This window comes from Syngnathoides biaculeatus, chromosome 5 (assembly GCF_019802595.1).
Source record: "Syngnathoides biaculeatus isolate LvHL_M chromosome 5, ASM1980259v1, whole genome shotgun sequence".
Classification (NCBI taxonomy): Eukaryota; Metazoa; Chordata; class Actinopteri; order Syngnathiformes; family Syngnathidae; genus Syngnathoides; species Syngnathoides biaculeatus.
Window position 1 is genome coordinate 3,506,480 of NC_084644.1, and position 12,315 is coordinate 3,518,794.

The 12,315-nt window shown below is 43.6% G+C and overlaps 1 protein-coding gene across 3 annotated transcripts in view; it reads left to right on the forward strand.

Moving 5' to 3' along the window:
* lars2 (leucyl-tRNA synthetase 2, mitochondrial) overlaps positions 1–12,315 on the forward strand; it is a 39,320-nt gene that overhangs the window by 22,039 nt on the left and 4,966 nt on the right. For all 3 annotated transcript variants that reach the window (XM_061820682.1, XM_061820683.1, XM_061820684.1), the window contains exons 13-19: positions 5,020–5,118; positions 8,136–8,273; positions 8,347–8,450; positions 9,795–9,974; positions 10,049–10,218; positions 10,977–11,054; positions 11,139–11,250. In XM_061820682.1, the coding sequence (XP_061676666.1) occupies positions 5,020–5,118; positions 8,136–8,273; positions 8,347–8,450; positions 9,795–9,974; positions 10,049–10,218; positions 10,977–11,054; positions 11,139–11,250 (881 nt within the window). The remainder of the gene's footprint in view (positions 1–5,019; positions 5,119–8,135; positions 8,274–8,346; positions 8,451–9,794; positions 9,975–10,048; positions 10,219–10,976; positions 11,055–11,138; positions 11,251–12,315) is intronic.

Here is a 12,315-nt window from a genome sequence, read left to right on the forward strand (position 1 = left end):
TAACTAACACTTTTAACCCATTCATGGGTAAGGTGGCAATATTTTTTGCGTTATTGAGGTAAAAGTCTCCTAACAGGTCACAATCAAGGAAATAATTCTTTTTCGTTGATGGTTAAGTTATATGATAACTTTTTAGCTACTTGGGTTTTCTTTGATCATCCCAAAAACCAGAATCAGATTAAAACACTTAAATATTTTGATATACTGAAGGACATAATGCGTGAAAATCACGATGTCCCAAAAATGGGACGCTGGTTAATATTCCCTACAATTTATAAGCATACAGTACAAGTATAAGTTAACCACTGTAAGACATTGAAATACTAATAGAACTTCAGTGCCATAAGAAGAATGCAACCCAGGAATTTCACGTTTTACAGTGTTGAGGTAAAAAAAAAAAAAAAAAAAATGGCAGATGATTATTAAAAGAGACTTATTTGCAAAACATACAATTCTTCACATTATGACATGGTGGGTGTGCGATTATTTACATTCGGGTATTGGACAGATTGTTTGATCAGACAATCTTGCTGAGTTTTTCATAAGATTGCAATTTTCTTGCTGTCGGGCTGGGAGGCAGATGCATTTCACAACTCAGTGGAAGCTGTTTTTGAGCCTTATGGTTTTACACTTTGGTCTGTGGTATTTTCCAGTGGGGAGCGGAGGGAGGAAAGTGGTTTCGGGGGTTGGAGTGGTCCTTCGTGATTCCACCGGCTTTCCTCAAGTAGTCTGCTAGTGTTGGTGTCCCTGAGCTTGGTACATCCAGTCACCCACTCAGCTGCTTTCACTGCCTGTCGCAGATCCTTTGTGTTTCTTCGCAGTAGAGCTGCTGAACCAGATTGTATAATCGTAGCTGGACGTGTCATGGTTTATCAGCAGGTTTTGGCGGAGCTGGGCTTGGCGTACTGTAATTTCCTGAGAAAGCAAAGTCTTTGACATGCTTTCCACAGCTGATGGGAGATATTGTGGAGGAGGTGAGGTTTACCAAGATGTGGACTAATAGGGTTTTGGATTTTAGAAGTTCGTGATCATCTCCTCCGTCTTTGCTGCATTTAGGTCCAGCTTGTTGATTTCATACCATCACTTCGTTCAGGTGCCGGACCTCCTTCCTGTAGGCTCAGTTGTCCTTGTCCCTGGTCAGTCCTACAATGGTGTTATCGTCAACAAATGTGACGATGGTGTTGTTTGGTTGAATGGGAGACCAGTTATGTGTGAAGAGCAGTGGAAATGAGGGGACTGAGAACACATCCCTGAGGTGTCCCTGTGTTCAGTAAGAGCGTATAGGAGGTGGTTTTTTGTTTGTCTGTTTAGTTCGCTGCAACAAACGTGACATTCGCCATATTTTGATGAGCACCTTGGACACAGATGCATGTCTGCAAAAAGTCTCTCGCTGATTTGCATAAGAGAGCTAGTGGAGAGGACAGCTTGGGTCCAGAATGCCAATAAATGATTATATGGGTGAAAGGCTCAGAGATTTAATGGAGCCCGCTTTATGTTATACAGTTCTTTCTGGTATTATTGTACTGAGCTAGCTGCTAACTGGACTCAAACCTGTGTGATTTACCATTAGGTTTGCGTTTCAAAACAAAAAACTCAGTATAGTGTTACACCTGCTTAGCATTTGCAACGATTGTAGTTTAAAAGGATTGTTTTGCACTAGGCTTAAAATATGATTGGGATTTGACTTTGCACACGTTGCAGTTATTACAGTTTGATTTAACTCATGATTTGACAAGTGAAAAACTGCTGCAAATCACATCTTCGCTGATGGTATTCCACCTGTAAGCTTCATTTCTTTGTTTTGATCATCTCGACCTTTTCTAGAAATGGCTAATGGCAAAATGCACCTTATGGAATAGGTCTACCAGGAAAAAAATGTATTTTAGCTGTTTTGTAATTGCTACTACCTTTTTAAGCATAGCAAGTCCTCTCTCTTGAACTCGTGAAGTCTTTTTAAGTCAGATCAAGACTCTCTAGGCCCTGTTGACGTGCGAGATGGCAAGACAAGCAGCCTCTGAATCACCAGCACCCCGATGAGTAGAATCACATTATCAGATCAGTGGCTCCGCTCAAATGTGTGACGTTGCAAATGGAAAGCGGCAAGAGAAGATAGAGGATGTTAGTTGCTTTTGACAGAAGGTTGCAGAAAGTGAGACTGTCCACGATGTTCATGCAGAATGAGAAGAGAATAATGGCGCTGCGTTACTGTTGTTTCCTGCAGAGACTTCCACTGACAAAATGAGGTCTGCTTGTTCCCTTGTGAGCAGACGGAGCTTCAAGCGGCAGCTTACGATTTGCGCAATTATGATGCTTTTGTTTTTGATTGGGTTTTGTAATAAAGGGTGGCTGTGATATGAGAAACATGAGATGATGATGAGGATGATGTAGTTTACTGTAGATATTTTACAGGTGTACACACACCTCGTGGTTGTGGTTGAACTTCGTTTGGGGAAAAACCCGAGACTGCAGATTGACTTTTTGCGCCGTCATGGGAATTCCCGTCTGTATAAAACTAATAACCGCCATGTCGATTAAAACAACGGCCCGCGCAGCTGTCGTCGGCACGAGTCGTCAGATTTGTGTTCACGCATTTCCACAAAGCCACAAGAATTCCTCTCATCAGGCGTGATTGATGGCCATAATCGCAAAGGCGCCGTTATCGCCTCGCTCCCCATCTCCCCACCGTTGTTAACTGTCGGTGGAAATTTGTTCCCTTCACTCGTCGAGCTTGTCCAATTAAAGTTTGAGTGGAACGCGGAAGAACACGGTGATGAGAGCTGGAGCTTCGTCTGTTCTTGAGAAAGTCGTATCCTGTGTGCTCATCACATCTTTCAACGCTCTGCAGCGCTGCGAAGCGGCCTGCTGCTAACTTGAACGAACCCTGGCTCGGCTTAGCCTGGCTGGCTAGAAGCGGTTTTTGTTGGGCCACGAGTTCCCAGGTAAAAAGAACCTGCCGCGTTGGTGCCCCTTTCACACACGAAGATGGAACAGATGGAGTCCTACAGTCCAGTGGGATGCTGACTCCCCTTCATCTGTTTTCAAACCTTTTGACTGCGTATTATCCTATAAATAAGCATAAAACCACACACCACAACTTTAGATTTTGGCCACGTCTTTAATTGGGTCTAGGGAGCAGTAAAGCAAAGCAAATGTATTTGTATAGCGCATTTCATACACAAGGTAACTCAAAGTGCTTTACATGATTAAAGGCAACGCGGTAAAAACAATAAAAATGACACACAAAATATAAAAACAAAGACAATTTAAAACTGCATACAGTGCAAGTAATATGATCAAAAAGTGGACATATTATAAAAATCATGAGGGGAAAAAAACAAGAGTTTTCAACCTGGATTTAAAGACTGTGGCAATCACTTGGGGCTCACCTCACCTCTGTTGGCAACTTCTTCCATTTGTGTGCAGCGTAATAGCTAAATGCTGCTTCGCCGTGTTTGCTTTGGACTCTGCGCTCCACTATTTGATCCGAGTCAGTCGATCTCAGAGCTCTACTGGGTTTGTATTCCGTGAGCATTTCTTTCACGTGTTCGGGACCTAAATCATTTAGTAATTTATAGACCAGTAGCAGAACTTTAAAATCTATTCTAAAGGTGACTGGAAGCCAAGTGCAAGGACTTTAGGATCGGCGTTGTATGCTCTCACCGCTTTGTTTTGGTCAGAACGAGTAGTAGTAGTAGTAGTGCAACTAGTAGAACTGGTAGCTCAGCATTGCAAATAATCTATCATCTCCATTGCTTCATCTGAATAAATAAAGGTACATTTAAAAAAAAAAAAAAAAAAAGAAAAAGAAAAGCTACCAAAAATTGAACAAGTTGTGACTGGTTACTCAAGAGGGACCGGTTTGATCATGCTACACCTCTGAAATCCGTTTTGATTTGATTGTGCCCCCACACATTGTTCATGTGACAAAAGATATTCCTTTGCCGAAGCATAAATTGTATTTCACTTCAGCAGAATAAAATGAATGTTTTTTTTTTTTTTTCTTAGCTCAAAGCAGGACCGCAACTGAGCTGATCTTTAGAAGTCTCCTCCAGCCGTCCATCCAATCATCACATTTTGGCTTGCGATTTTCTAGTCTGGTGTGAGGCAAAATATCCCACATCTTTCTAATGTTGCCGTGTCTCTTTGGGTTCTTTCGTGGTAGCCTTGGCATGGCACCCCTCTTTTCATTTTCACGAAATAACATCTGGCTTCCAAATATTAACCTTGTTACGCCTTAGTATCGTTGCTAGGCAACCTCATGCGCTTATTTCGTCATCGCCGCCTTGTTATATGGAGCAATATGGTGGCTGGCGGAGGGATTTTGCCCGTAAATGTGTATGTGTCATAAGTAATTTTGTGTGAGTAAAAAGTTGGGACAGGCAGACAGATTCGAGATGAGACATATGGTCCAGGAGAAATCCACAAAGTTAATGCGGAGCTGCATCCCTTTTGTCTTTTTTCGTTTTCTTGTTTATTTTATTTTTTTTTAAATATTTTGTTTGTAGAGTCTGAGACCATTTTAAACTCTATGGAGACTCATTATGAAGTGATAAGCAGATGAGTTCACTGTTCCACTTGCTGATTTCAAAAGAAAACATTGCGCTTGTTTTCCCGTCTCGCTTGAAAATCGTCTTCTCCCTTCTGTCCGGCATGAGGTTGGCAGACTTGCATCAGGACGCAAATGCTTTTTTTGGCCGGGCTAAAACGGGGCACAAGGTGACATTTCCAGCACAAATACACGATCGTTCCCTTGTTAGCACAGCCTGCTTGTCAGGGCAGCGGACCAATGTCCAGTGTCAGTTTGCTTTCAACTGTGCTTGTCTACAGGGGCGTGACCTGCGCGGCCAGATGGAGGCCCAGTCGCATTTGCGCAATTATCACATACAAATATCACACGGAGATGCCATTTCTGGAGGCATACAAGCCGGGGTCGCTCATCTGTCGGCTTTCTAGTTTGACAGTTTAATATTGATCTCGTTGTCCCAACATTACGATCTTTCTTTGCCACTCCCGTTTCAGATGTGACGGGCCGGCAAAGAGGGAGACCGATACCATGGACACGTTTGTAGACTCGGCCTGGTATTACTTTCGTTACATCGACCCTCATAACTCGGACAGGTAAGGACACGGTATAATTTCATTCCTTTCTCTGATGATCAAAGTCCAGTCGTTTGTTTTTGCAAATTTTTCAAAGATGCTTTGACTGTTCACCTAAAGGTCAAGCGTCATCCCTATAAACATTCTAAAATAGGTATCTTCATGAAAAATACATACAGCATTATTCATTTCAACGCCTATACGAAAAAATAAATATGAGCAGAGATCGCGTCATCCATGCGCAAAGTTGCGGAAGTCTCATTCGACATCCAAGTGGTTGCCATATTGGCTGCATCTTCTGTCCGTGATGTCACACTGGGATATTCGCCATTGAAAACACGATGTTCCACCTACTATGGGACACAAAAGCTCTTTTCACAACCGAGTGAAGTGACCGGAGCAATATTACCCTACCGTTTCGAGCCATATTTAGATGATATGCGGAACACTTCTAGCTAACAACAGACTCCCAGACAGTATGTATGAGCCAGCGCGGCCAAAGCTGTGCTCGTCCGCGAGGCACGGCTTCGGCGGCGGCTCGTCCTCCCACCTACTATGGGACACAGAAGCTCTTTTCAAAGAAGAGGACATCTCACACTCGAGTGAAGTGTCGGGGGGCAATATTACCCTATTGTTTTGAGCCATATTTCGATGATAAGCGGATCACTTCTACCTAACAACAGACTCCCAGACAGTGTGTATGAGCCAGCCCGGATGAAGCCCTTCTCGTCCGCCCACCGACTATGGGACACGTAAGCTCAGCCGAAGACGTGATCGGCGGACACGGCGCCGACGGGCACATCGACACATTTAGCACCTCTGACTTACGGACACGGATCTTTTGTTACGTTCTGAAAGGATTGCATTCACCCCCACAACTATAATTTTATTTTTTAGTAGCTGTCGTTTAGAACCCATGAAGCTCTTGTCCTTTGCACCTGTGCAATCCATTTTTCAGGACGAACCGGATCTTTTTAAAAAGTATGAATGGTAAATCCATCCTCCTGAGTATTCAAACAATATCCAGCAACACAACGAGCCGACATTTTGGCTAACGCGAAAGAACAACGAGCTACCTTCCCGCAGGTAAAACTAGTAGAAACATACGAGACAGCTCGTGTGGGCATCTGCTCCCAACGTCACTTCCTGCTTGTTCTTGGAAAAAAAAAAAAAAAAAAAAAATCCCTCGAGAGGAATTTCATGGCGGGAGTTACAAAAAGCCATATACGTCAAAATCATCTTTTGTGGTGGGGAAAAAGGGACGAGTCCATACCGGCTGCCGTTTTTTCATTAATTAAGTCCTCCATTTCATGACAGTTGCACTTTAAATGTGCCTTCAGGTGTTTTCAAAGGTTACTGGTTACTATTTTGGCATGTTACAATGTTATCACTTGTGCACATAAAACAGGTTTTATGGTGTTAATTCAACTTCCATCAGTCAAGTCTCCCACAATGAATGGCAGTGTTCAATTTTAGAGGGTCCGTCGTTTTATTATACAGTGCGGTTTTATCCCACTCCCTCCCAAAAAACATTAAACATATCCATTTTATGTACATGCCTGATAATGTCCGAGCAAGTTCATGATGGAGCTTTCCAAATATTTCGGCAGTTTTAATAAAACTGCACAGGTGCACTGAAATAATTGTGTATGGAAGCGTTTCCTGAAACACGATTGTCTTATTTCACCCACTCTCCCACTTATCTATTTCAAGCATGCATAATATTGGCTGTGTGGATATTCCTCCACCCACTTGCGCACGCGCACACACAAATATGTACAACGTTGAACTCTCTGCCCATGGAGATTATGGAGCCACGGTTGTTACTTGCTGGGATGCTGGTGATACCCTAAGCTTAACAAAAGAGAATTTCATTTTTTTTCCGAGCTTTCTGGCCGAGTCGGAAAGCTGCTTTTAAAAGGAGTTTGCGGGGGAGTTCCCAGCCCATCACTTTTTTTTTTTTTTTTTTTTTCCCAGGACAGATTATGGCACAACAGAAAAAGCAATTACACTATTTGCGCATTTCAGTCAGCCCGCTGAGTCTTATGCGCACGGAAGTGATGGGAAGTAGGACGCCGGGTGTGCTGAGGGAAGCAGGCAGGAAAAGGGGAGGAAATAGAAGTGTTGTGATGTATTAGAGGAGCCTTGGCCGGATGCCAACTTCGCAGGCCGAATTATTTTCGGCCTGGCCACTTCATAACTTTATCCCGTGCTTCAATTATCACCAGACACCGTTCGCCAGAGACTGGGGGGAGAGAGGCAGAGAGGTGTGGAGGAGGGTAATTACCAGAGCCGTGTGTTGTGACACATGCTGGAGATGGCCATTTGCTGACCATCAACTCGAAAAGCTTAACCACACGCAGTCCAAATTCGTGCCATCGTCTGACATATCTTTTCTCCACTGCTGCTTTCCTTCCTGTTAATAAGATGGGTGGTGGAAGAGTCATTAAAGCTAAGAAGAAAAAAAACCGTCATAAGATACCTGACTCGAATCTGAAAGAAAGCATCTCTGTAAATCAAAACGTTTTGCACCTCAAATTTTCACCATCTTGTTGTATTCCACCGAGAATCGTTTCTTTTTGCTTCTCTGATTAATACCACAGAGTGCAGCCTCCAGCAGAGCCGTCACAGTGGTTTGCAGGAGAAAAAGTAGAACATTTTTACGTTTGATATTAAAGGAAAACAAAAGGTAAAACGGTTTTATAGAGGGCTCGTTGTATCCACAGTTTTGTTCTTCTGTTATTACACCTTATTAGTGGAGTATTATTTTTGATGCTGGTTAGTAATAGTTCCCTTGCTTTTCAATTACTTACAACTTACAATGTTGGTTTGAAATGTTAAAAATGATAAGACATCCATTCTTTTTCTGTACACCTTACACTCGTTAGGGTGGCAGCTGTGCTCGAGCCTTTCTTCATCATAACACACTTGCGTTACATAAAAAAATAGAACACGTTCAAGACGTCTCTCGGGTTCTGTTATTTCCACAAAGAATTCTGTGCAATTCTTTTCCCGTTTCTCTAAATCTGATTCTTTAGGCCTTTTGAGCGCCACCTAGCGGATCGTTGGATGCCTGTGGACGTGTACATTGGAGGAAAGGAGCACGCCGTCATGCATTTGTACTATGCGCGCTTTCTGTGTCATTTCTGCAAGGACGAGGGCCTCGTGGCGCACAGGTACGCGTTCTTGTCATCAGTGTGCACAACATTTCTGTACATGAATGCTGCACCCTCTCGTTTCCCTTTTCAGGGAGCCTTTCAGAAAGCTACTTGTCCAGGGTTTGATCAAAGGTCAGACTTTCCGACGAGCAGACGGTGGCCAATACCTAAAGAAAGAAGAGATAGACTTCACAGGTAGATGACATGAAACGGAAGTGATTTAAATGTGACTTTTGTCTGCTAAAACTGCCGATCAACGATATCTGCTGGCTTTTCCTTGTTTTGTTGTGTGCTGCGGTGTTGCTTTTGAAAGTCCAAGGATGAAATCAAGACATCAGTGCCCGACAGACAGAGGAAGGTTTTAAATCTCTACCGCATATGCTCACCAATGATCTACTCAATAGATCTACTGACAAACACTCACACAGTTTTTTCAACCAGTTATTTCATTTGTTTTTGTTAGTTTTTCATTCTTTTTTCTTTGGTATGGATGAGGTGGTTTGTGGTCAACGTTCCCTCTAATTTTATACGTGTCTGAACAAACACACTAAGGCCACGAGCGCCCCCTTTGACCACTGTGAGCAACATCAGACGTACGCACTCTGGTCAATCAGTGTCATCCATTCAAGGCTCTTAAAAAGCTTCAGATTACGTTCCCATCAGAACATTTTTAGGAACATTTTTTTGTGTTTTTGCAAACAAAAAAAAAACCCATTACAATAAAAAATACATACCAAGCCAACTATTATATAACTATAAATTTGAAATGTCGCTTCCAACTTTCTCATTTATTTATTTTTAACCCACAATGATATTCCCGTCTGTTGTTCTTGGTGTAAAACTGAATTATTGCTTGCAGAATATCTTTTGCAAAGCTGAATGGTGCCCCCAAACAGTTTTAGGGTTAATGTTATGTTGCCTCCTGTATTTAAAATACAGACTTGGCTTTTTGGGCAATGTATCCTAACCCATCCTCGATCAGGCTGTGCCAAGGTGGAATTTTAACATTATACACCATCTCATCCTGCGCTTTCTACTTTGGCTTCAGACCAGACCTTTTTTTTACTCAAAAAAAGAGAAAACCTCGTCCAGTTTCGCCACTTTTTCTTCTGTTATTCACTTACCCTGGTGTTTGTAATGATGAGTGTACCCCTTTAAAATGGAGGGGGGCGGTATCAGGTAAACGAGGAAGCAGCGTGTGGCCGAGGCAGTGTGACGTCAGCCTGTAGTTCACTGTGCTGGAACTGTTTTCCTCTGCGCTCAGGGTGCGCGACAAGTGCGCAAATGCGCAGTTGCGCAGCTTAGAGGGAACATTGTTTGCGGTGTATCTAAGCCTTCACACACACAATAAGGGAGTGGCAAGCATCAGAAAAAAATGTTTTATTACGTAGCCAATCAGGTTTCCCTGAATAAAGACAGATTTGTCGGAGAATTATACTCCTCAGCTCAAATTTGATAAGAAAGTAGTTGAAGGTTAATAGTGACAGAGGAGAAATCGCCACGCTGTCACTGACCTTTTAGTCTTCTTTCCTCTGTTAGAAAAAGAGCCAGTGGCGTTGGGAGGCGGAAGCGTGGAAGTGACATGGGAGAAAATGAGCAAATCTAAACATAATGGTCTGGACCCCCAAGAGGTGGTGCGGCAGTACGGCGTGGACACAGTTCGGCTCTACATCCTTTACGCCGCACCGCCTGAGCAGGACATCCTCTGGAACCTGAAAAGTGAGAAGTTGGATATTTCTGTTTGTTTCCCATCAAATAAATGTAATCCTGGCTTGAAATTGACCCCACGCCAGAGGACGCGCTTCCCGGGGTCTTGCGCTGGCAGTCCAGACTGTGGCAGCTTGTGAGCAAGCTGCGAGGCGCTCGGCAACTCGGTGACGTGCCCGACCCCTCCTCGCTGAAAAAGAAGGAGCTGGCGGAGTCGAAGAAGATCTGGAATAACAAGAATTACGCAATTCAAGAGGTGGCGATGATATTCTGTTGTATTTATTACTCTAACACTTGCTACCAGTAGGGGTCAGCAGCTAGCCTGATTTCAAAGTGTCGGCTTTCATGTCCATCCTGGTTCGCAGAGAAGAATGATTGACTCAGCGCTCCGTTCGCCTTCGTCTGTTTTGACTTTCGGTCCTACCCGAGAGGGGTTAACATGCCAACGTGCTCGAACTATAGATTAATAAGACTATCATTACCTGACCATCCACTTTAAACGGAAACCCCTCAGAGAAAACGGGAGGAGGAGGAGGGCTGGCTTGAAATTGATTTTGAACCTGCTCAGTCGCTCCCGCACTTTATAAATAGATCTTCATTTCTGCCAAGTTGGATTTTCTTTCAGTTCTCTTCAAGGCTGCAGCTTTGATAGGACATCAGGGCCCGTTAGCCTTAAGCTCTCAAAACCGAGGCCGGGCTTTGATTCACCCCTCAGAAAGAGCCTCAGCGAGCAGCCGCTTCCTCCCTAAGACCCTTCCCTGAAGGGGCTTTCTCCTCCCAGTGGTCTAAGCTGGGAAATATTGACATCCTCCGAGCTGAGTTATCTTCAGTTGCCAATAACGTGCCGGCAGGGGCGTCCTCGGGGTACGTTGTTTTCTCTTCGGCGGCAATGCTAATCCGCAGTCGAAGTCAATGACTGATAGTGGGACTAATTTAAAACAGTAACATAGCACAAGTGACTTAAAAAGTTTGACTCACTGACTTTTTATCTGTTGCTTTTAATTATGATTTTAGGTGACGTCTCACTTCACAGAGGACTTCTTGTTCAATGCGGCCATTTCTCGCCTCATGGGATTGACCAATACTTTGACTGTGAGTGAACAGTATTCGACATCTTCTGCGTTCAGTGAGCATCACTCGAACTACCGGCAACTGTTTGTGGGTGTCTGTGTTCAGAGTGCGTCTGTGAGTGTGGTGCAGCACAGCGTGGAGTTTGAGGATGCGCTTGGCGCGCTGATTGTGATGACGGCGCCCATGGCGCCTCACCTCGCCTCCGAACTTTGGGCAGGTGGGTGCTTACAAAATGCTACGATGTTAGTATGTTAGTTCTGTATTTATTTAGTTGGTTAGGTTCATACCCCCATAAACCTTTGTCAAGGTCTCGAACATGACCCAAGGAAGAACATTTGATTTTGGTGAAAAACTGCAACTACAGAACCACGGCTTGAACATAAAGCTCGTGCACCTACGTCATCAAATCACGTGACTTTCGTTTACGTCGCCATCTTGCCGGTCAAGCTAAGAATTGCTCAATGCTAAGTCGGTTGGAGACGACGCGGAAATATGTCTTGTGGCACGACGCCCAGTCTTGTCCAATACAGTCAGACGTTTAGGAGGTGAAAATAAATGGAAAAATTAGATAAACTCTGCATAGAGGACCCGTATTTAATGCCGAAATCAATGTTTTCGCCGATAAGAAATCGGACCGTTAATTGGCTTCCGCTTGTCTTGGACAACTGAATACACACATGTATCTGGTGAGTAAGTCGTCGAGATTTACACGGAAAAGTTTGAAAGCGTAGAAAAGTCTGGACGCCATACAAATACTTCGTTGCTGGATCTGTGCTCAACGAGGAGACGGCTCGTGAACCTTTGCTGAAATCCATCAATCTTTTCAGCTGGTATTCAATACAGAATGCGGCGGCTTGCAAACGTGACAAGACATTACGCAGTACAGCTCACACCATAGTTGGCGTAATACTTAATGCAAGAGTCACAATGGCACAAGTGGAGGCTCCCACCAATCGTGCAATCTTATCGTTTCGGTAAAACCAGAGGTAACCTGGTAATTAATAAACATACACAAGTATGGCACACCACAAATGTGTATCGCCTCACAGTTTGTACATTTCTGTTCTGTACTTGCTACTACATTGGAGATAGGTGGTAGGTTTTCAAATGATCTTAATTTTTAGACTTTTCAGGAAGTTCCGTCATAGCACAGAAATGTCGTCAGCGCATCGTGCAGTGAGAGCAAGTGTTGACTTTGCTGCTTATGTAATCCCAACAGATACTCAACAACGATGTAACTGCCATCAAAAATATGATACTGTCTTTGAGTTAACCGACGCAG